This window comes from Agelaius phoeniceus, chromosome 1, assembly GCF_051311805.1.
Source record: "Agelaius phoeniceus isolate bAgePho1 chromosome 1, bAgePho1.hap1, whole genome shotgun sequence".
Taxonomy (NCBI): Eukaryota; Metazoa; Chordata; class Aves; order Passeriformes; family Icteridae; genus Agelaius; species Agelaius phoeniceus.
The window spans coordinates 92455523-92478783 of NC_135265.1; the positions used below are offsets into that span (position 1 = coordinate 92455523).

A 23261-nucleotide genomic window follows, 5' to 3' on the forward strand; every position below is an offset into this window, starting at 1 on the left:
AGGCAAGCATCTGGAGGACTGGAATATAAGTTATTAGATGAGGTACCCCAGTGATCTGAGCTGGTAAGGCTGTTCTTGTTGTGCTTGGCAGCTCCTACTTGTCACTGCAGGTCATGGATTGTTCCTCCTTCCTTTTCAAAGGTGGCTTACCAGCTTCTTAGACACTGCATGTGAGAGATTGCCTGAGGCTCTGCTAAGCGTGTTAGCATTTGCCCACAGATAAGTGAACCAGCCTACAGGTTGTTAAAGTTGTTTATTTAATTTGCTTCCCTGAAGGTTTTTATAAAAGATGTGTATAAAACCAATGAGAAGATACTTTTAAAAAATCTCCAGGTTAAGGTACAATGCCACAAGTCTCAATGCCACAAGTCTAAGTACTCAGCAGTCTTGGATATGCAGTGCATTTGTACCGCTATTCTAGACACCGGTCCAGAGGGACTACAAGGAAAATTGATAAATTGGGGGTAGCTGGATTACATCACTTCATGGAAGCTGTCTCAAAAGTGTTGACTCAGCATCCTGAATGTCTGTGTGACTTCTATAAGAAGGGTTCATTGTCCCTTTGCATAATAAGATGTAGAGGAAACTGTTCTGATTCGATAATCTGTAAAGCAGAGGCAATTGTCAGAAATAATGTTTTCAGCATAAAAAAAAATGAGTTCTTGAAGTTAACTAGTGCATTAGTAGTTAGCAACCTTTGAAAAATTTCAAAATTGAATTTCTGCAAAGTTTATTTGTTGAATTTTTCTACAAAATTATATATGAATAGAAAGATACTAATTTTCCGATGCTAAAAATTCACATGCAAGCTGAACTTTAAAAAAAACACTTTAGTGCTTGAACTTCTACAAAATGCTTAAGATTTCTGTTAGTGCCTGGACAGGCATCTAGTCTTAACAGACTTTTGTCTTCTAGGCCAGGTAAACAGGTAGTCCTTGTTCACTTGCAAAGATCCCTGAGGCTCATCTTGTGATGAGGCATCTGTGTGGCAGTTCTGCTTGTAGCCCTTATGCTCCTTTTCTGCACAGGATGTCAAATGCCAGCTGCTGCTTCTCCGCTCTGTCTGACGCATGTTTGTATTCCATAGCCGGTGTGGGTGTTGGAACAACGTGTCCTGCTGTCTGGCTAAATGAGTCTGAAGACCTGATCCTCCTCAAGGAGTGCGCAAGACCTAATGAGAGACAGTACCTAAAATGTAATATTACAAGATCCTCTCTGCCCCCAAACTCAAGATGAGCTAATGAAAGTACAAAATGAAAGTACAAGCAGTGTGGGAAAGGCCTTTTTGACCAAGGTTTCTATGTGTTGTATTAAATGCAACAAAATTTACCTTACAGCATTCTTCTGTAGGGCTTTGTGACTTCTTTCCCAGTATGTAGTGCTATTACATTTTCTTAGCAAAGACTGTTCATTCCTGGTATTACTGTTTTTTTTAAAGAACCAAATTTTCTGCCATTATAAAGTTAATGGAAGGTAGGAAGCAGAAAATACACAAAATGGAAGAGGAGCTTTTACTGTAAGGCAGCTAATCCTCATTGTATACAGATAAGATCAATATAGAATTAAAGAATCAATGGCCTGGGTTGGAAGGGACCTTAAAGGTCATCTAGTTCCAATCCCCCCGTACATCCTCCAGTAGATCAGGTTCCTCAGGGCCCCATCCAGCCTGGCCTCGAACACTTCCAGGGATAGGGCATCCTCTTCTCTGGGCAGCCTATTCCAGTGCCTCACCATGCTGAGAGTAAAGATTTTTTTTTTCCTATATCTAATCTAAACATATTCTCTTTCAGTTTGAAGCCATTCCCCCTTGTGCAGTCACACATTACATGCCCTTGTAATAGACTGTGATGGTGTTCACAGGGGTTCTTGGATGAGGGAAGAGACGAAGATCTGACTCCATGTTTCAGAAGACTTGATTTATTATTTTATCATATATATTACATTAAAGCTATACTAAAAGAATAGAAGCAAAGGTTTCATCAGAAGGCTAGCTAAGAATAGAATTGAAAGGAATGATAACAAAAGCTTCTGTCTTGGACAGAGAGTCCAAGCTGGCTGACTGTGATTGGCCATTAACTAGAAACAACTCTATGAGACCAATCACAGATCCACCTGTTGCATTCCACAGCAGCAGATAACCATTGTTTACATTTTGTTCCTGAGGCCTCTCAGCTTCTCAGGAAGAAAAATCCTAAAGAAAGGATTTTTCATAAAAGTTGTCTGCAACAATAGACCCTCTCCATCTTTCCTATAGGCTCTTGTCACTCACTTTGAGTGAGATCTCTCAAAGCCTTCACTTTTCCAGGGTGAATAGGAGTGTGTTGGGTTTGTGTGGCAAGGTTTTAGTACTGGGGAGGCTACAGGGGTGGCTTTTGTGAGAAGCTGCCAGAAGCTTCCCCCATGTCTGACAGAGCCAATGTCAGATGGCTCCAAAATGGACCCACTGGCCAAGGCCGATGGTGGGTCCATCTTGGAGTCAAGGATGGTGGTAACACCTCTGGGATAATGTGTTTAAGGGCAGGGAAAAGGTATTGTGCAGAAGTTATTGCAGCCAGAGAAGAGAGGAGTGATAATATGAGACAATTCTACAGACACCAAAGCTGGTGCTCTGGTTGCAGGACTAGAGATTCCCTTGCAGGCTGTGGTGGAGACCATGGTGAGGCAGTTGTCCCCCTGCAGCCCATGCAGGTTCACAAGGATGCAGAGTTCCATGCTGGAGCAGGTAGATACCTGAAGGAGCCTGTGACCATGTGGGAAGCCTACAGTGGAGTAGCTCCTTGCAGGACCTGTGGCCTTGTGGAGATGAGCTGATGTTGGAGCAGGTTTCCTGGCAGGACTTGTGATCCCAAGGAGCACCTATGCTGGAGCAGCCTGTTCCTGAAGGACTGGAGCCTGTGGGAGGGACCTATGCTGCAGCAGTTTGGGAAGAACTGCAGCCCATGGGAAGGAATGTGTGTGAGAAGTTCGTGGAGGACTGTATTCCCTGGGAGAGACCTTGTGTTGGAGCAGGGGAAGGAAAACTCTTGCTGAGGAGGAAGAAGCAGCATGTGAGGAACTGATCACAGCCCCCACTCCCTGTCTCCTTGTGCTGCTGGGGGAAAGGAGGTAGAGAATCAGGAATAAAGGCCAGGAGGGAGGGGTAGAGGGAAGGTATTTTTAAGATGTGTTTTACTTCTCACAATCCTACTCTGATTTGATCAGTCATAAATTCGTTTCATTTTCCCAAGCAGAGGCTATTTAGGCCGTGACAGTAACTGGTTAGTGATCCTCTCCCTTCCTTATCTCAGCCCACAAGCCTTTTATTACATTTTCTCTCCCTTTCCCTACTGAGGAGGGGAATGATAGAATGGCTTTGGTGAGCACCTGGCATCCAGATAGGGTCAATCCACCACACAAGAGGCAGTAACAAATATTACTCTTGAGAGTCTAAATCATCCTGTATACAATGTGGGTACTTTCCTAGGGAGAGAGGTAGGCAGGATGTCTTCCAAACATGACTTGCCAGTTTAACTCTTGTGTTTGTAGCAGGGGCTGTGAAATAGCTATGTTTCCTCTGGTTTTATTTATAGGTGTCTATAAATACTTCCTGAAACCCAGTCTCTTTAAGTATCACTTAATTCTGTCATGCAAGACTTAATTACACTGACAATAAATAGACATTAGAATATTTTTAGCTAAGCATGCTGTCATGATGCTTCCTGAGCATGAAGCATATAATGACTTAAATGTCAGTATCTGAAGGCCCTCAAAAAGATCTGAAAACAGCTGCTCAAAAATTGCCACAACTGAGCTTGTTTCCTTAGATATGAAGTACTTGATACATTATGGCTATATCTGTTAGTTTTGGTAAAGTTTTTGAGAAAAGGCCATTATTTTTCTGTGGCTTCTCATAACAAGTGAAAAAAGAATGTAGCTGACAGATTCTTGAGGCACTCCTTAAACTGATTGTCTCAAATCTCAGGTAAACATTCCATGGAAATAGTGTGAGAGCTCTCATTAAACAGAGGGTGAGTACCATCAAAAGGACTGTTTCCTTTCTAGGACCTGATCAGTAAATCCTTAAGTAAACAGCATGTAACGTATTGCTCTTGTTCAAAGAGACTTGCAGGTAATTTTCAGCTGCTAACTCCTGTCCAAACATCACCAGATGTTGCTGACTGGGAAATACATGATCAGAATATAACAGATTAAATATTTGGGAGGTGTTAAGTTTGAGGGAGGCCTTAGATGATGTTCTTGGACTTGAGAGGTGTTTCCTTCATTAAAAAAAAACCTAAAACACAGTAATAGTTCTAGTCTGGTTTCAACTGGATGGACAGCAGGGGAAAAGCAATTTCTTGTAATCTGAAACATCTTAAATGTTGCAAATTTTACTAGTTCAGTTTTTATAGGCTCTTAGGGTTTCTTTGGTTGGTTGTTGTGGAGAAAATTCCTTGTTAAGTTTCTTCTGGGTCTTTCCTTTTCTCCATTTAACTTGTCTATTTTTTTATCGTTGTTTTAAGCATTGCTTAAAATTAAGGAACAAAACCTTTTCTTATTCTTTCTTTTAGAAGTCTTTCTTATTGGCCCATTAATGCTCCCTGTTGTATTTGTGTTCTGAGGCAATTATTATTGAGTGCTGGAATGGTTAAATAATCTTTGCCCTGCTTATTAGCATCACAGTTTCGTTCAGTTTGTCACTTAATGTACTAGTAAAATTCCTCTCCTTGCTAAGTTAAGATCTTGTTCTTTTTTTAACCCTGACTGTTAATTACAAGCTTGATTAAGTCTTGAAAAAGAATCCTAAACTGCAGTTGCCATTACCTCTGCTTTTTCAAAACTTCACTTGACACGGAGGATGTACCTGTCACTCTTAGCACTCTGTGAGGGAATGAGAATGCATAATTCTGAAAAATCTTTTTCATTGTTTGTAGAGCAGTGTTTTCTGCAGGTAGCAGGTTATGAGGAGCCCATCTTGTATCTGAACAGTTTTCCTCATGCCTTTGACATTATTACATTTGGTTTATGTGTAACTCAAGTTTCTAGAACCAAACCCAGCCCTTTTTTCTTTAACTGATCAATATTTCATATCTTTCTCTTTCTTTTATCATGACCTACCTACTTCTATTTCAGGGCTGTTTGCTACTTAGTTTTTTATAGGAAACATCTTATGCAAATCTGATATCAGTATAAGCTGCTGGAAAGAGGTGTTACATTAAGCTGTTAGCTGTGATGTTTCAAACTTCTTGACCAACTTCTGTTTTGGTTCTCTCACAATGGTTGTTTTTAACTGTCAATCCATACAGTTTTTGGATTTATCCGAAAAAAGTTTGGAGCTCAACCACTTTCCTCCATTCCAATGTTATAGTTACTATACTGGCCCTAAGTTAGCCAGTCTGAGAAGAAATGATATTGCCCAGCTAAAAATTCATTATTCCAAGAGGTATTTTCAAAGCCTCTGTTGCTGTGTATAACCATAGGTTGAGTTTAATCTTCATATTAATCTTCATATGCTACTCAAGTGGATGTCTAGAGTAGGCCATAGAGTCAGAGAATGGTTTGGGTTAAAAGGGACCTTTCAAGACCATTTAGTTCCACTCTCCTGCTGTGGGTAGGGATACCTTCCACTAGACCAAGTTGCTCAAAGTCCCAGGTTGTTCAAACTACCTGGCCTTGAACTCTTAAAATGATGGGGCTTCCACAGCTCAGGGAAATTGTTCCAGTGCCTCATCACCTTCATGGTAAAAAAATTCCTTCCTTAAGTTCAGTCAGAATCTACCCTCTTTTAGTTTAAAAATGTCAACCTCTCTACTTCACTACAGGCCTTGGTAAAAAGTCTTTCCTAATATTCTTCAAAGCCACCTTTAAATGTTAAAAAGCTGCTGTGAGGTCTCCCTGGAGCCTTCTATAGACTGAACCACCTCAGCTCTCTCTGCCTGTCATGGTCAGAGGGTGCTCCATCCCTCTGGCCATCTTCCTGGTCCTCCTCTGAGCTGTCTTCAGTAGGTCCATGTCCTTCTTCTTTTGGGGGTCCCAGAGCTGTACGCCTCTCTCCAGGTGGGTCTCACCAGAGCAGAGTAGAGGTGCAGAATCCTCTCCTTCAGCCTGCTGGCCACGCTGCTTTTGAGGCAGCCCAGGATACAAGCACATTGTTGACTCCCATCCAGTTTTTCTTGCACCAGTTCCACCAGGTTATTTTCTGCTGGGCTGTTCCCAATCCATTCATCCCCCAGCCTGCATTGGTACCACATATTGTCCCAGCCCCAGTGCAAGATCTTGTGTTTAGCCTTGTTGAACTTCATGAGGTTAAGATGACACTGGTGATAAGACCTGTCAAAACAGCTGCTTATTCTTGTTTAACCTTGGCTGGGGGACTAGAGGAGTTGTTTTTTGCTGCAAAAACTATGATGCCCTCTGAAGAGAGTGCAAAAGAAATGATAGAAATGTAAAAGGCACTCGTGTTCCTGAGAGTGTTTTGTAAGACTTCAATAAAGGAATTAAGGCTGTGATATCTTCGTGGTTTTTATTATTTGCATACCTCTGCAGTAACATGGGAATTAAAATAAATGCCCTTGATGATTTGTAAGAGACAGTGGGATTCCTTTCACTCTGCAGTGTTATTTGCATATGCATTTTTTTTCAGGGTTATGCAGAACATGTTTAAACTTCTACTGGTGTAAAATGCTGTGGGAGGTAAACTTGCAGCCAGTATGTAAACTTGCAGTTTGTTTTAGGCCAGTGTTATTTTACATATACTTCTGAGAAGTCAATAACTGTATGAATGTAATACTAATCCAGTATGGGTTACTGTTTACTTGTAAACAAGTTGAAGAAACGAAGTTGTGACCCTCTTTTCAGTTTGGCTTACTTCAGTGTTTGGACTAATGTTCTCAGTTGGCTTGCTAGCCATGCCTATTCAAGAATTCACCAGCTGGCACTGTTAGATTAGCTGCTGACAGGTATTTTTTAAATTCTGTATACCTGAAGTACCTACAATGCAAGAATTCAGGAGAGCTGCGTAGTGCAGTTGTTTATACCATGAATTTCACATAGGTCTGAATTTCCATTGAAGTGATGGTAAGTGTGTGCTTTGAGGAATGTCATTCCTCATTTAAAATGAATTTGAAGATGTTCAGATGTTTCCTCAGTTTACTCTCTATTAAGACTCTGTTTTCATTGTAAGAAGATCTTTTCACTGGAAAGGTATCCAAGGTTCATAGGCTTTGGAGTTGAAGTTTGGTGATCCAGGGGTCTCTTACAGGGACAGATTTGTTGTATGAACTGTATGGCCTTCCTTTAGACCTTGTGACTTAGATACAAATTGAAAAAGTAGGGCATGTATAAGAAGGCAGTGGGCAGACAATGCATTTCTGTACCAATGTTTTGTACCAGAATAAAATATTCTTACATCTCATAGCAGTTCTTCCATCGGGCAGCACTATTCTCAGGTTTTTTGGGTTTTTGGTTTTTCTTGTGTGTGCAAAGCACTCTATGAAGTGTTGATATTTCCTATTGCAGAGAGTTTAATACTGGAAACTTGGCTAAACCAGCTCTTGGAATTCAAAACCAGCCTCAGCAAGGTGTTAACACCACTCTTTTTCCTCCAGAGAGACGACTCAGTGATATCTGAAGGGTAACCCTTGGGCATTGATCAAATCATGAAGCAGAACAGTTTCTGCTGTGCCCTTGAATTTTTAGTGAGCATTACAGGTACAGCTTGTATGCTCCTGTCCCACCACAGGCTTGACTGGTGGGAGAATGAGTGAATGATGATTTATGTCTTTTTGAGGAGTAGCAAAGACATCTGTGATCAAGCTGATAGAGCTGAGATGTTCAGACACTTAGGTAATTCAGGTAATTTTGAGATTCTCTAAACAGACATCTTTGAGCTCCTGGGGATGTGGCTTGCAGTGGAGTTCTGTGGCCATTTTAAACTATACTCCCACTGAAAAGAGCGCTCCTGCCCATCTTTCCTCAGGCTGGACTGTTTCCCTTTTGACACCAAAAATATTCATGAAGCTGTGCAGTCAACCAGACTGGAGACCTGATTATGGGGAAAACTAAAACAACAAGCATCACCTCCACAGTTGAGGTTTAACCCACATCAGATAAATGCATTGCAAACATGAGAGTGGGAGACAAGGACAGGCAGGACTATTTTTGTTGGGTTTTTATGCTGGTTTAGGATGTTAGAAACTAGAGAGTTTAATTTCTCTCCTGCTTCTCACTAGAAAAGAATTGCAGCAAAAAATGTAAAGCTCATGTTTGTAATGCAGTTGATAGTCAGTTAATTGTGAGTTGCAGGATTGCTTACTGTTCTCATGTTTACCTGATGCCTTGGTTCAGAAGGTGCTTCTGCAATCCTGCCTTTCTCCTGAGGGGAAAGGATTCTCCTGAGGGGAAAGGATCTCTTTGTTTCCTCATGTTTGTTGTTTTGGTCAAATCTTCAGTCTACTACAGCCAGCATGCAGCTGATCTCCAGTCCGTGTGATCCAAGAGGGAATGTATAGCACTTTGCAGTGGGCAGGAGAACCAAGTCAGGAGTTCAAAATAGGAATGTCCTCACAAATTGTTTTACTGATAACTTGTATCAAAATAGCCACCTTTGTCTAAATTCTAGGAAACGTGTGTAATTGAGGATGTTTAAGTTATGAGTATGGTGGATATTTTAATGAGGGGAGGGCTGTGTGTGTAGTGTGAAAGGCTGTTGAGATCCAGGACAGTTTAATTTAATACTGCAAATGGGGAATGGAATAAAAATAAAAATCCTCTTTTCATGTGAGATAAACTGAGCAGATGAGCAACCTTAATTACACTTCAATGGTTTTTTTTTTGTTCTCTGAGAAGTCAAACGATACTTCATGACACAGCAAAAAACTGAATTTTATTAGTGAAATACTGTAGAAATGTATTATTGAGTTCAATTCAGAACTTGGCTTTAGTGCTAAAGTTATAATGTTCTAATAAACAATTATTCTTGTTTGCAGATAACTACTCTTATTAATCATAAGGATAAGCCAAAGCGTTCCGACAAGACTCTGCAGGCAATCCAGCGAGTGGGCCAAGCCGTTAACCTGGCAGTCGGCAGATTTGTTACTGTGGGTGAGGCCATAGCCAACGAAAACCATGAACTGAAGGAGGAAATGAGTGTTGCTTGCATCGAGGCAAGGAGAGCAGGTATGGAGTTACTCATGAAATTGTACTGGTGCCATTTTTGGCACACTATTTTTAGTGTCAGGCATAATGTAAGAACTTTATTATTTAATTGCTTAACCTTCCTCTGCTGGTTCATTCAAGGCCTGATCTGTTCCCTGATTTTGTCACTTACTTAAATTGCTGTCATCTTACAAATAGGGAATGGAATTGTGTGTTGGCTTTGATTTTTATAGGATCATTTGCCTCAAGGAATTACCTGATTGCTCTTTTTTTATGATGTTACGACAGACAAAGAACAGAGTGTTGGGAGTACAACTTTAGAGTTTATTGCTGCCAAGGTAAAACAGTGGAGTATTTTAAGTTATTTGAGTGTTATACTATTGAGGTCACTGCATTCCAAATCTCAGTGTCTGAATGAAGGTCAGTGTCAACCCATATTTCATCAGGACTCAGTAAGATGACTCACATCAGTCATCTGATGACTCCCCTCACTAGAATGAAAATCATATTGTGCTGGCCTTTTTGCTGGATTCAAGTTTTGTTGCAAACTTGCTGTGTGTATGAATTGAATGTGAAGTGTGGATAATTGAGTTGCCTGCTGTCACTCTCCTTCCCCCAGAAGACTCTGTTTAGGCTTATAGGGGATTGCATTCTGTGATGCTGTAAGACAATGCCAGTGTCATGCAAAAAACTGCTTTCCTAGATACTAAATACTATTCCTTGCCTAATATTTCAGTGGTCATCAGTAAATGCATATTCTTAGATCTGCAGTGAAGTCGTTAGATCTGCCTTTTGTTGTTAGTGGGGTGAGTTTTTGTTCTTGCTTTCACATACTTTTGGATTTACTTGAAGCTTTCCCAATTTGAGCAGGTGGATGAACCTGCAAGTGTGATACACATTCTGCTTGCTGTGGCTTCAGGGAGACAATCTTGAGCTTCTGTTGTGGGGACAAATAAATGACCCTTCAACATCCCTTCAACACTAATGTCTTGATTACTGCAGGATGGAACAATGTTCTGCTCCAAGATGTGGGTTACTGTACTTGAAACTGATCTGTTAAGTTTAAAAGGGGGCTTGGGTGGCTGTTTGGTTTTTATCTTTGAAATTACCTCAGAGTTCTGAAGAACTTGTCTTTGCTGACCTAACTGGTGTATGCCTTGTTGGATCACTGTTCTGGCCTCAGACTTTGGGGATGCAGTTCATACTATTATTTGTGATTAAATGAAAAAAGAAGCTTAGAAATTGGGCATGGTGCTGTAAGGAATCCTCTGAAAATCTCTCAACAATGAATCACAATGTCTAGAAACATGCTGCTGATGAATGATTGTTCTTGTGATTTGAAGGACTATTCTGCATAAACTTTAGACTGAAAATTCCTAGTTGCTTCAGTAAACTTGGCTGCAAACAGAAATGTCCTAATTTTAAAACATTCAATTTGTTATGTGAAGCATGTGTTTTCTCTTCAGAGATCCAAGTAAAACGCTGACAGGACAAAATTGCCAAAGTTCACATTGATAATCTCAGCTGCTGGAAGAGCAGTGCAGTTGAATCTCTATTTTTTGACTTGCCAGTTATGCTGTGGTTAAGTATTTTTTTTCTCCCTATCACTGTATGCAGGAGGAGCTCATAACCTAAAAATAGTCTGGAATACTTTATCCCAGCAAAAGACTATAGTTCTTTTGTATTGAAAGTTTTATTTCCTGTTATGCAGTAATAGCCTCAGTCTAGAGGAGTGAAGATACGGCCTGTTTACATTTCTGTCAGGCTCACGTTTACTTTGGCATGGCTCAGTTGTTCCCTGCATTTGAGATCTAACTTACGGCTTACGTGGGAAATTCAGTATAGCAAACATGTTTGCTCTTGGTTATTTGTTTGATGGAGGGTTTTTTGAGCCAGTAGTATCTCTGTGGACTGTTCAGTGTTGGACACAGTAACATAGTCCTTTGAATGGATAAACATCCTCTGAACTCAGTTTCTGAACATGGTTATTCAAGTGCCATTTTTAATAACTTTGGTGTTCCCAAGCAAGCCAAAAAATTTTCTGGACAATTATAGCCAAGAATATTGTCTGTATTAATGAACCCTATGTTCTGAGGGCATGGGCAGCAGAAAGCCTTTGCTCTTTAGGGCAGGGAATCTGGTAGAGCTGTTCATACTTCTTTTTAGCCAATAAATTAGATTGTGTCTTAGGAATGGAGATTTTACAAGGCATAAAAGATTTCAACACAAAAGGATTTAGAACATTAAGCATCTCAATTTCTGAGAAGAGTAGGGAGTCTTTAAATCAATTGCATCTTCTGCAGAGGCTTTGAAGGATGACAGATGTTGTAGCTGTTTCTTGAGAAGGGTATAATCAGTGATTTGAAATGTTTCAGACTTGTTATGACTATTTCCTTGTAATAAACCTTGTAATTTGATTGACTCAAAATAGAATCCTAAAACACTGCAGAGGGTCATGTAGCAGATTTTGGGTAACATTATTCTTGCACTGTGTCAATGTTTACAGTGACAGTATAGTAGTGGAATTTAACTTACAGAAGCACATTTTAGATGCCCATCTGTGATTTTTTTTTTTGTCTTCCTTTTCTGTCTAAAAACTAGGAAAGACTGGCTAATTTAAAAGAGAAAGCACATGTCAGGAATAAGTGTCATAGCTTTTCCAGTATTCTCTGCCAGATGACTACATAGCCCTAAAGGAAGACATGGAGTAAAATAAAAGCAATAAATAGCTCTCTGCTATTTTTGCTTTGGTTTTAGTACAGAGAGAGCTAAATTAAGAAGGCTGAAAAATGGAAATTTAAATGGATAAATGGAATCACAGAATAACTGCAGTTGTAAGGGTCATTTTAACTCCCAAGAACGGAGATCATGCAATTTCTTGTACACTGCTCATTTCTTACTTCTTTCTTCTGCCCTTACATAAGAGTGTTTGACTACCTTTGCTGTGGCGAAAGTATTTTCTTACGTCTTGTTCCATCACCAAACCTACTGGGATCAGTCTGTCTGTGTCTCCATACCTGCCCCCTGGGGGGATAGATGAAGAGCCCAGAAAGCTCTGCCACTGACCTTCCCTTCTTGGGGCAGAATAAACTTCCTCCCTTGGAGCTCTCCCCTTATGTCACTCGCTCCACTGTGTCAGCTGAGGTGTTGAGGAGCCCAGAAGTGGACATGGTGCTCCAGATGCTGCCTCACAAGTGCCAAAAGGAAGGGAAGAATCATTTCTGCAGCCTTCCACATGCAGCTGGCCGTTCATTATTGCTGACTCCTGTTGAACTCTTTGTTGTCCCCCATGTCTTTCCCCATGAAGATTCCCTGTTGACATCTGATCTCAGCATGTAGGATTGAGTATTGTTACCCTGGCCCAGATGTGGTATTTACTGCTCTTGTTGGACTTCACAGATTTTCTATCAGATGATTTTTTTCAGCCTGTTCCTCTGCCTAGCCTTCCACAGTATCAGACACTCCCCCACTTTGGTATTGTTCACACACTTGCTGAGCATGCCTAATAATCATCCAGGGAATAGTTTGGATGACTCCTGTCAGTCCCAGAGGTACACCACTGGAAATTGACTGCCCAGTGAACTTTGTATCTGTTATCAGCATTCCCAAGCCCAACAGTCAGGTTCATTTTCTATCCACCTTTTTGTTCACTTAGTCCATATCCCTAGATGAAGCTATAAGGAAACTATGGGAGATCCTGGCAGGGATCATACTGAAGCTGAGATGCACAGCATTTGTTACTTTCTTTTTTTAAAAACAGTGTCATCTCATAGTAAAAGGCACTCAGATCAATAAGGGACTTTCACTTTGGCAGGTCTGTGATGGCTCTTCCTGATTGCTTTTTTCTGCTTAATGTGGTAATGTCTTCCAAGATTATTTTAATGGTAATCCTGGAGGCTGATGTGAGGCTGACTAGCCCACAATAACCTGGGGTTTTTTGTTAACCTTCTTTGACATGGAGAGAGTTGTCTTTCTATCATTGGAAATATCACCCAATTGTCATAATCTCTCAGTCATGATAGGAGAATTACAGTGACACTGAACTGTTTCTTTGGCATGCTCAGATGTGTTTTAGGGACTGGTGTATACCCAGCTGGGTATAACTTCTCTAGCTCCATCTCTACCCTAACAGGTCTTGTTCCTCTTAGCTTACTCCTTTTTTAAGCTTAATTAAGCCCCTACAGGGCTTAATACTGCAGGTGTTTCAGTGTTCTCTGATAACTCTTTCTATGACTAGCTGCTTCACCTATGACTTGATTCATCCTCTAGGAGGAGAATCCCATAACATAAGAAATGGGATAATGATGTGCATCCTTTCTTGGCTGCCAAAAGAACTTTGCATCTGTTTTAATTGTTCTGTGTGTGATTCTACAGCATTTTATGTTGTCACAGATATTGTGAGGTCCCAGAAATAGGTTAATCTGCTGACAAAGGTGAAAAAGTAGAGATTGGTGTGTAGTGAAATGAATTGGACTGGAGAAGGCAATGGCCAATGTGTTTTACTGTCAAATAATCCCCTTACCCGACTGGAGACTTGTCCTACAGCTTTGCTGGGAATGCCTCTCACTCTTTGAGCTGCAGCTGTACTTTTATAAGTCCTCTTGCTTCTATCCATTTCTAGGGCCTTCAGCTGTGGAGCTTACTGTCTCAGACTGTACCATAGTACAGCATATGGGTGACTGATTATTTGGAGCATGCCTTTTGTGACCTGGCCTGATCCCAGCAAATGTACTGGAAGTTCCTTTCCATGATGCAATACTATTTAGGCAGTTTAAGAACCCAAGGGATTACAATTATCAGAGGAGAGAAGCACTATGAAATGTGGAGCTCTTTGATTTGAAGTACTGTCAGGCCTTCCTTGTTCTATAGTGCATGGTATTTCTGGAGTACCAGAATAATTCAGGTTCCTCAAATGGGAGCACTGGCTTTATCAGGCTTTTGGAGTATTTTGCCTGCTTAGGTGAATTACCTTTGTTGAGGTTTTGAAGATGAGTCATAGGGAATTTGATCAAATCTCCTAGGTTTTATCTTTAAGGGTGATCTATAGATCAGCTGTAGGTTGATCATCTTTTGCATGCTAACAAAACTCATGTCTCCCAGCAGCCCTTCTCTGGTTACAGACTTAACAAATTGCTCTGTCTCTCCTGTATTGCACTACTATCTAAGGTACTCCAGAAGATTCAATTGGATATGGTCTGTGTTTCTTTCTCAGATAAGGAAATCCATTAGCAGCAGTGGATGTAGAGTTTTTACCTGCATAAAAAATAAAAGTGGTCAATTAAGCCTTTTAAACTGTCTATTTAACTAAATGCAAGTTGAATAAAAAGATGGTGCTGAACCAAAAATCAGCACTTCCTTGCCTTTTTTTTTCCTCTCCTGTCTCTGACAGTGCCCTGTTTAGTGGCCCTCCTTTGAATGTGAAGTGCAGTAGTCTCACAGTAATGTTTCAGTCCTCCAAACTGTGAAGTTATGTTTGGAATCTCTTTATTATTCATGCCTGGAGACTTCTACAGGAATAGGAAACCTATAAATTATGGGAATGCTAATTGAAATTTGCAAAGTGCAGGGGAGTTCATAGTTCTTTCTTCCTTGCTGCATCCCACTCTGTCAGTGGATTGATGCTGCAAGTGTGGGTACTGGTGTGACTTTGGCTATTAAAATCAGAAAAATACCTCCCATGAATGTTTTCTCCCTCCACACTCCTTAATTCTTCCCATCACTCCCCCCTCAAATAGCTGTAGATTACTGTAAGGAAATTAAGTGTATGTTACAGATGGAAGAATAAGGTAGTAGTGAATGGTAATCCACATTTAAATATGGAGAGGGTGCCACCAGCAGTCAGTCGAAGGAAGTAAAGTGAAATAAAAAGAGTTGTAGATAGCTCTGAAAGTGTCTTACCCCTCAAAGGTAGAACTTAAGAATGTTTAATAGCCCAGTATCTTTCTTCTAAGTATGGAAAGTCACTTTATTTTTTTTTTCCTTCTAGGTGAAACAATTGCACAGCTTACAGATGTGGCAAGCTTGGATCATCCAGAATCTGATAGCCACATAACAATCTTTACGGACAAAACGGGTGTGGTGAAAGCTGCAAGGTTGTTGCTTTCTTCTGTCACAAAGGTGCTGGTGTTAGCAGACAGAATTGTTATTAAGCAAATTATAACTTCCAGGAACAAGGTATTGTAGCTTCTTTTCTGTTATGTTTAACTGATACCTGTAGTCAGTGCAAAAGAGTGGTGGTAAATGTGATATTGTCATTGTCTCTCTGGAGGAATTATAAAATAAAGAGATTAAATGAATGTCTTGCACATACTTGTTTACTTAGCAGGTATCTGAGAAGGGATGGCTCTAAGTCAGTAGGGTTAAAATAACAATTTTCATTGATTCTGCATTTTATGTCACCCACATTGCTTTATTCACTTACTGTGTTGGAGAAGATGCTGCGTTACTGCTTATTTAACTTTAAATTTGCTGTGAGGTGAAAAGTGTGTCTGTTGATAAAATGGTCAATAAATCTTCTACTTGCTAATGACAGGATGTTTGTTCTGTCAGGATCAAGACAAGGAGAGCATTATGGGATCTAGGCAAAAAGCAGTGAGGAATGCACATAAATGTCTGTTCCAGTGAAGTGAGATTTACAGATGAAAAGGTTTTTGTGCAGTTTAACTTAGGTCTTGAAACTTAGGATGAAAAGACTTGGTTGGTTTAAATAATCTATGAAGGCCCATTTAACCTCAGATATAATCTGTTTTATGCAGTGCAGACTTCACTCTCTTGCCTGTAGGATATTCTTCCATTTTTTTTGGTCACAATGTGCTAAAACAAAAATAGAAAAATCCTTTATTTGAAAAATGAGAACCTGATAAGGCCTGGGGGTTTCCATTAATTTTGAGCTTGTAATCCAGAGCAGCGCCCCTCTTTCCACGTCCTATGTCCCGGTTTACTTTCCAGACCCACTGGACTCTTTTGCAGCACCTAGATCCAAGGCACTTAGTTCAGTCCAGGATTCAAAACCAGTGAAATTACCTGCTTCTCTCTGGCTTTAGACTTGGCAGCACTGATCTCCTGTCTTTGTACTCATTCTTCTCTCAGTAGTTGATTCAGTTGGCTGCAGCGTTATCAATATCAGTTTTCTGGAGTTCCTTGCAGCATTGGTCTTTTTTTGCACTGAAGACCAGAATGGTGCATTTAATACCTTTTGCTGCTTTTCTGCTGTCGTCTGCAGCCAAGCAGTAATCCTAATTAATTTACCTTTCCAAAAGTGGCAGGTTTAGGCTATGGAGGAACTGTGCAAATGCACATGTCATGAAAGGATAAGGAAGGAGCAGGCTAGGTTTCTAATAATTTTAAATATATATGAAAATATTGTCACACACCACTGGGAATATAGTAAGCATAGGTGTAGCATTTAATTTTGAAAGCATTTCAAGCAATCTCATAGTCTAGACTGAGTGTTTTTGACTCTGATAGCCATAGGAACAGAATCTTAAAATATCCTGAGTTGTAGGGGCCCAAGTACAATTCCTGGCCCTGCACAGAACACCCCAAGAGTGTTGTCATCTTATTGTAAATCTCCCATACCTTCTCAGTGATTTCTCATGGGTAGTTCCTCACAGCACTGACTTCTTCACAGCTCAACCAACAAACTCCATCTCTCTTCACAGCACAACCAACAAACTCCAACTCTCTCCTCACCCAGCTAACCCACTCTTCTGTAGCACTCATCCTCTTATTGGACACAGCTGTGGCCTATTAAGGGCAGGCCTGTTCCTAATCTTTGGTGATCAGTGCAGCTGCAACTCCTCAGGTGTGAAACTACCTTCTGCACTATCTTTATTTTCTTACATTCTATCCCTCCACACAAGAGTAACACCATGTGCCCAAGAGCACTGTCCAAATGCTTCTTGTCAGACTTGGTGCTGTGACCACTTCCCTGGGGATCCTGTTCCAGTGCCCAAGCACCCTCTGGGTGAAGAACCTTTTTCCTGTATCCAATCTAAAACTCCCTACATAAAACTTCAGGCCATTCCCTCAGGTGCTGTCACTGCTCCTATCACAGAAGAGATCAGTGCCTGCTGCTCCTCTTCCCCTCACAAGAAAGTTGTAATTGCAGTCAGGTCTCCCCTCAGTCTCCTCTTCTTCAAGTGACCTCAGCTGTTCCTCCTATGGCTTCCCCTCAAGGCCCTTCACCATCTTCATAGCCCTCCTTTGGACACTCTCTAATGGCTTAATATCCTTCTTATATTGTAGCACCCAAAACTGTCCCCAGCACTGGAGATGAGGCTACCCCAGTGCAGAGCAGAATGGGACGATCACCTCCCTTACCCAGCTGTCAGTGCTGTGCCTGATGCCCCCAGGACACAGCTAGTCTTTGGGATCTCCTGGGTTTTACTGCATTCTCCTTTCTGTGCATAGTGCACATCTGGGAAAGTCTGCTTTTGTCTGTGGTACCAGTAGAGCAATTCACATCTCCAGGACCAGATTAAACAAATGATGGGGTGTTATACAGGCCCAATATTTATGTATGTCCTAATTTTTATAGAATACATTTCCAAAAAGTGTGTCAGATACCACTAGGATGGATAGCAAAGAGGTTCTTCCTGTAGGGAGACATTGTGGTAGAGGGATAATATGGATAGGGATTTAAGAAGTGCACAGAAATACTTTGAGACAGTGTAGTATGATATGGCAAAGAGGATGGAAAAGTAGGGAGAGGATGATCAGTGCTGCCAACTGGAGAAGATTCTGGCTTCTTGAAATGCATCACTGTTCCAAAAGATCTCAGCTCCATTTTTATCTTAAAGACTGAATGCCTAATGTTAAACTTCTATTGCCTTTTTTTTTTTACTGCCTATTTCTGAACACCTTTTTTTTTCCCATTGTCATTGTCTTCCTCATGTGAATAAAGAGTCAGTCAAGGGCAAAGGATAGAAGAACAGATGAGTGGTGAGACATCAATTCTTTCGGACAAATGAAGTGATTGAGATCTTCCAGAATGGTGATCTGTTCCAGAATCCAGCCTCTGGCTGATGATCCCCAGTGATCCTGTTCCTGCTTCCACATTCTCTGCACCATATATGCTGTCCTTGTGTTCTTGGATTGCTTTCATTTTCTTCCATACCTGCCCACATCTTTCCTGGCTTACAAAATCAGTTTCATTGTCCAACAGACTTAGTCACTGCATTGGTGAGCTTAAGGTTTTGCTCCACTCACTGTCACCAGTCAGGTTAGGAGAGCCAGAACAATAAGCAGGGAAGTGACAGATAGTGGGGGAGTTGCTGCATTGTTCATTTTGGATCAAAATATAGATGTGCCCCGAGGTGATGTCAGCCTACAACTGCTGTTTGCAAGGTGACATTCATCCTGTTGCAATACCTAGTGCTAATTTAGATGTTAATAAGAGCTTAAAGCCTTGGGTTTTTTAACATTTTTTTTAACCTTTTAATTAATAGATCTATGTCTTCATTACCATCTGCATATTTCTTGTTGAAAAAGCTTTAAAATAAAAAATTAGGAAGACATCACAGGTATTTTGCATTGTATCAGCATCTTGAATAAGCTTTAGATAAATTTAGAGCTGTCTATACAGTTTTTTTGACTGTCAGCTCTGCCTGGGATGTCTAGAATTATTTAATGTAATGGAAATGCATGTGCTTTCACTGTAATTTTTATTTGACAAGAAATTTGTCATGAGAAAAACACAGAAAACTGTAACAGAGTTGTTTGCAACCAAGGTCTGATTCATAAAGTACCACATTTGATTAAACCTGGAACGGTTGAGCATCATTAATATTTCTCTTTGTCTATTTTTAGAAGATAAAGTTGGGCCTTAGCTTGTATGTTTTCCTCTTTTATCCACATTTACTTTTCTAAATCCTCACTTTCCCAATCCTGTGGTTCTCTCCTTCTTCCACTCTCATACTGCTATTTTCACATCTTAATGCATCTTCCTTCCAAGTCCTTCGTACTCCAGCCTTTCTCATATATCAACAGCCCAATCAGGAAAACTCCTTTCTGCAGCCTTTGTGGAACTGTTTGCCCAACATAATATACTCAGACAGATTGCAGTCTAATATTGCTTGATAAAGCTGTGAATTCCACAGCAGTTGCAGTGGGACATTTGCTTTACTTAGGTTACAGCTGAGATTGAGTGGCTGCTCTGCCACAAACAAATGAGTGCTTCTAGGAGAGTTTGCCAGGGTTGCAGGGAAGGGGGAGTTGGTCATAATCAGGTGTGTACACTGTTTTTGTAGTTGTGGGGAGATACTTTTGGCATAGAAAAGGAAAAATCAGTTGAAGTTTCTCCCTTTCAAGTACAGTCTGTTAAATTTTCATGTGGTGTTTTATCTCCAGTCTGAAAGACAATACAGAACTGCTTTGAGTGTTTTCCCTTCTGAAGACATTTAGTGGATTTGAAAGATCACTTTGAGATTAGCAAGTATATGTCTAACCTGAAAAATGCGGATGTTAATTTGCAGATGTTATAATCCATAATGTAGTGACTTCACAGGATACCTTCAGTAATCAGTAATTTATAAGCTCTATGATAGTCTTTCTGAATGTTTTAAAAAATGCTGATTTTACATGTGTTTATATATCTTGAGTAAGAACTTGGTACAACTTGGGTTTATTTAGTTCTTTGTTTTATATGCACCTAATAGACATCTCCAGAGTTAGACTAGGTTGTTATGAAAAGTACAAAACTATGAATTCACTTATTTTGAACATTTTTGTTCAGTTTTGTTGAATTCTGTTGCCTTTTTTTTTTTTTTTTTTTTAATATACAGAGCCACCGAAACACATCTGTGTAACTGTGATTTTAGACTTTAAAAGTGAGGCATCTGAAATGGAGAGTTACAACACAGGGGTATCATCTGCACTTGTTACTGTCATATTAAATTTAAAACCACATTTTTTCCTGAATTTGGAAACTGAATCCATCAATACTCTTACGCTTCATATTGTGAAGAGCAAGGAAAATGTTTTTTGAGGGCTGACAACAAATGACTCACTTTGAATGCAGCATGATAATTAACTCACATTGGATTTCTGGCTGAGTTATTATTGCTTAAGTTGTGACAAATATATACATTTTAAACTATACGCCTTAGGAGTGTCTGTAAGTAATAGTACTCCTAGTTCAATGATAATGGTTTTTGTTAATCTACTGTATTTTCCTTTATCTTGCAGGTTCTTGCAACAATGGAACAACTAGAAAAAGTCAGTAGTTTCCAGGAGTTTGTACAGATATTCAGCCAGTTTGGAAATGAAATGGTGGAGTTTGCCCATTTAACTGGAGATCGGCAAAATGTAAGTGTTAGTATGGAGTTGTAAGAGATGTTGCACAGTATCATCTTCATCTTGTTATCAGGAAGGTATAGGGTCTTCTGGGCTGATAAAAGAAAACAAAACAATTGCTGGTGTCCTGTCTGTGGAATGTGCCCTCTCCTTGCTCCACCCAAAACACGTCTTTTGATTTTAAAGCTCAGCCTGAGAAATATGGCTGCGTTGTTTGCCCTGCATATCTTCCAGAAGCCTGGGTGTGTGTTATTTTCATTGTCTGTTGGCTTCCGTCACTTTCTTTTGGCTCTAACCTTTCTGTCTCATTACTCTGTTAGAGAGTTTGTCTTTTGTTATTTGACAGAAATATTTGATGTTTGCATGCAGTGAAAGCACTTCATTATCTTAAAACTCCAAAGGGATTCTAATAAAGCATCTGCTTGGTGGCTTGTTAGAGTTTGGTTTATTATTATTATTATTCTGAAACATTTTTCTAGGTTTAGGTTGCAACCTTCTTATGTTAGGGCAATGAGTTTTAGTTCTCACAGGCAGCTACTCTTTCAAAGCCTTTCATCCATACTGGAAGCTTTTTTCCCCACTACTTCCATGTAAATTTAAGGGTGTGCTAAGGCTTAAGACTTCCGCTGTGAGCTGTGGTTACTTTCCCTTGATAATCCAGTCCTCTGCTCAGAGCTAAATCAGGGTTTGGTATAAATATACATAGTCCCTAATATCCAGCAAAATTCAGAAATCTGCTTGTATAAGCAAATTGGCCAGCATCATGTGTTTCCTTTTAGTGTTGATGTGTGCATGCTTGGTGTCAAAGAACTGGGAAAGCTACTTAAAATTAAAGGAAATACCTGCTTAGAAGTGAACTCTTTTTTTTTCTCTGAAGTATTTTTTCCCTGAAGCAGTTGTTCCTTTGAAAGGGAAACATGCATTAATTAGGAAGTCATAGTCACTTTTCAACTACATTCACTTTTCAACTGGATTTTCAGTGTTAAGTGGTCTTCTGCTCTCCCCTCTGTGCCTACTTGATTCTTTTGGCAAGAGTGCTACATTACCACTTTTTCAGTTGTGTCAGGACTTTCTTGATGTGCTCAGTTTACAGTGTGTAAACTGCTATGTGGCACTACTGGTTTTATGGGGAGGGGGCATTTTCTCACAGTATTTTTAAGTGTGCCATAAATTCTTGAGTGCCATCAGATTTATCAGTGTGTAATGTCAGAATTTCAGAAATCAACTGTTTTCTTGTTTCATTGTTTTATTGATTTGGTTTTTAATGTGATTTTGATTTTAAAGATTTTCTGTAGTTGCTAAATACAGACATTATAAAAATGTCAAAACAGGCAGCTGCTGTGATTTATCTGGGTGTTTTTGTTAATCTAGGGTATATTAGGATTAATTACATCTTGTAAAGCTTCAGCTCATCCCATTCAGTTGCCTGTTTGACACTCAGCACTCAGCTGTCCTCGTGAGCAGTGAGAAGCTGGTAGATGTAGCTTTCTGAGTTCTTCCTCTTGTTAGGCCCTCTTGCATGTTGAGGGATTCATGCCCTCTTCCCCCACATCCTGGTTTGGAGTCTAAATTCTTCTATTTTGATGAATTTTGCTGGGTATAGTTCAGTTTTGCAGGTGTATCCACATTTGCCTGGAAAGTTCTTGATAAGTTTCTGTACTCAGAGCAGAGAAATACCAAGGAATTGCTTTTACAGCCTCTTAAGACTTTTTTTATTACTGGTATGTAGCAAATATAACACTGAAGTAGAGAAAAGATTTAGTTTACATTTCCTCCACTGCAGTATAATGAAAATCAGGTGTTCTCTGTTTCTGCCTTACCCTCCCCTCCATTTCAGAAAATACTTCCTGGCAGCTATTCTTTTCACTTCATTTTTCTGTTTTATGAATAATGCCTTATGATAAAGGTATCAAAATTAGCAACAGTTTACATAACATGCTCTATATCTTGGAGATCTTCCTTCTTTGAAATCTGAGTTGAATAGAGCCAAGAATAAATCCATAAATTGAAGTCTGTCTGAAAAGTAAGTTCTAGATCATGACTTAGGCTGAAAATAGCGGTTGTCAGAAATTAGAAAGCTTTCTCACAACCATTCACCTGCAAGAATTCTTTTTCCAGTCTCACAAGTTAATATTTTAGATACTGTGCAATATTTGGGTCTTTTTTTTTTCTTTTGGTGTTTAGGACTTGAAGGATGAGAAGAAAAAGGCCAGAATGGCAGCATCTAGGGCTGTTCTTGAGAAGTGCACTATGATGCTCCTGACTGCTTCAAAGGTGAGTGAGTTTGTGCACCCTTACACAACTTGGCTAAATCACAAAGCATGGCATCTGCCAGGAGAGCTGACTCTCCTCTCTCACTCTCTCACTTCAGATTTCATGCTAAAGGAGGGTATAAGTGTAAAGAATGAGGAAAGAAAATCTCTGTATTCTGAGTAGCGGTGTGAATTCAGCTTAACAGCAGTTTAGCAGAAAGAATTCCGTATTCTAAAATCATTTTCTAGACTTGCCTTAGCAGGAAGCATTCATTTCAATATACTGCATGTGTAGTCTTTCATAATAGTTACTCTGCTTTCTTTAAAAAGACTTGTCTGAGGCATCCAGACTGTGAATCTGCTCGTATTAACAAAGATGGAGTTTTTCATCGGATGAGACTAGCTTTGGAACAGGTGATAGAAATTGTAACTGACTCTAGACCAAATGGAGAAAGTGAAATGGCCCCCATCAGCATATATTCTGGCATCAAAGAATTCAAGGTAAGAGTAGAAATAATATTGTTTTCTACAGCCAATAAAGTACCTCTTAACTAGGCTTTTGGGGGAAAAAAATTGGTT

The 23261-nt window shown here is 39.9% G+C and overlaps 1 protein-coding gene across 1 annotated transcript in view; it reads left to right on the forward strand.

The window, feature by feature from the left end:
* CTNNAL1 (catenin alpha like 1) overlaps positions 1-23261 on the forward strand; it is a 58213-nt gene that overhangs the window by 12738 nt on the left and 22214 nt on the right. The window contains exons 2-6 of the mRNA XM_054627808.2: positions 8967-9156; positions 15122-15309; positions 20323-20442; positions 22615-22704; positions 23013-23183. Coding sequence (XP_054483783.2) covers positions 8967-9156; positions 15122-15309; positions 20323-20442; positions 22615-22704; positions 23013-23183 — 759 coding nt within the window. The remainder of the gene's footprint in view (positions 1-8966; positions 9157-15121; positions 15310-20322; positions 20443-22614; positions 22705-23012; positions 23184-23261) is intronic.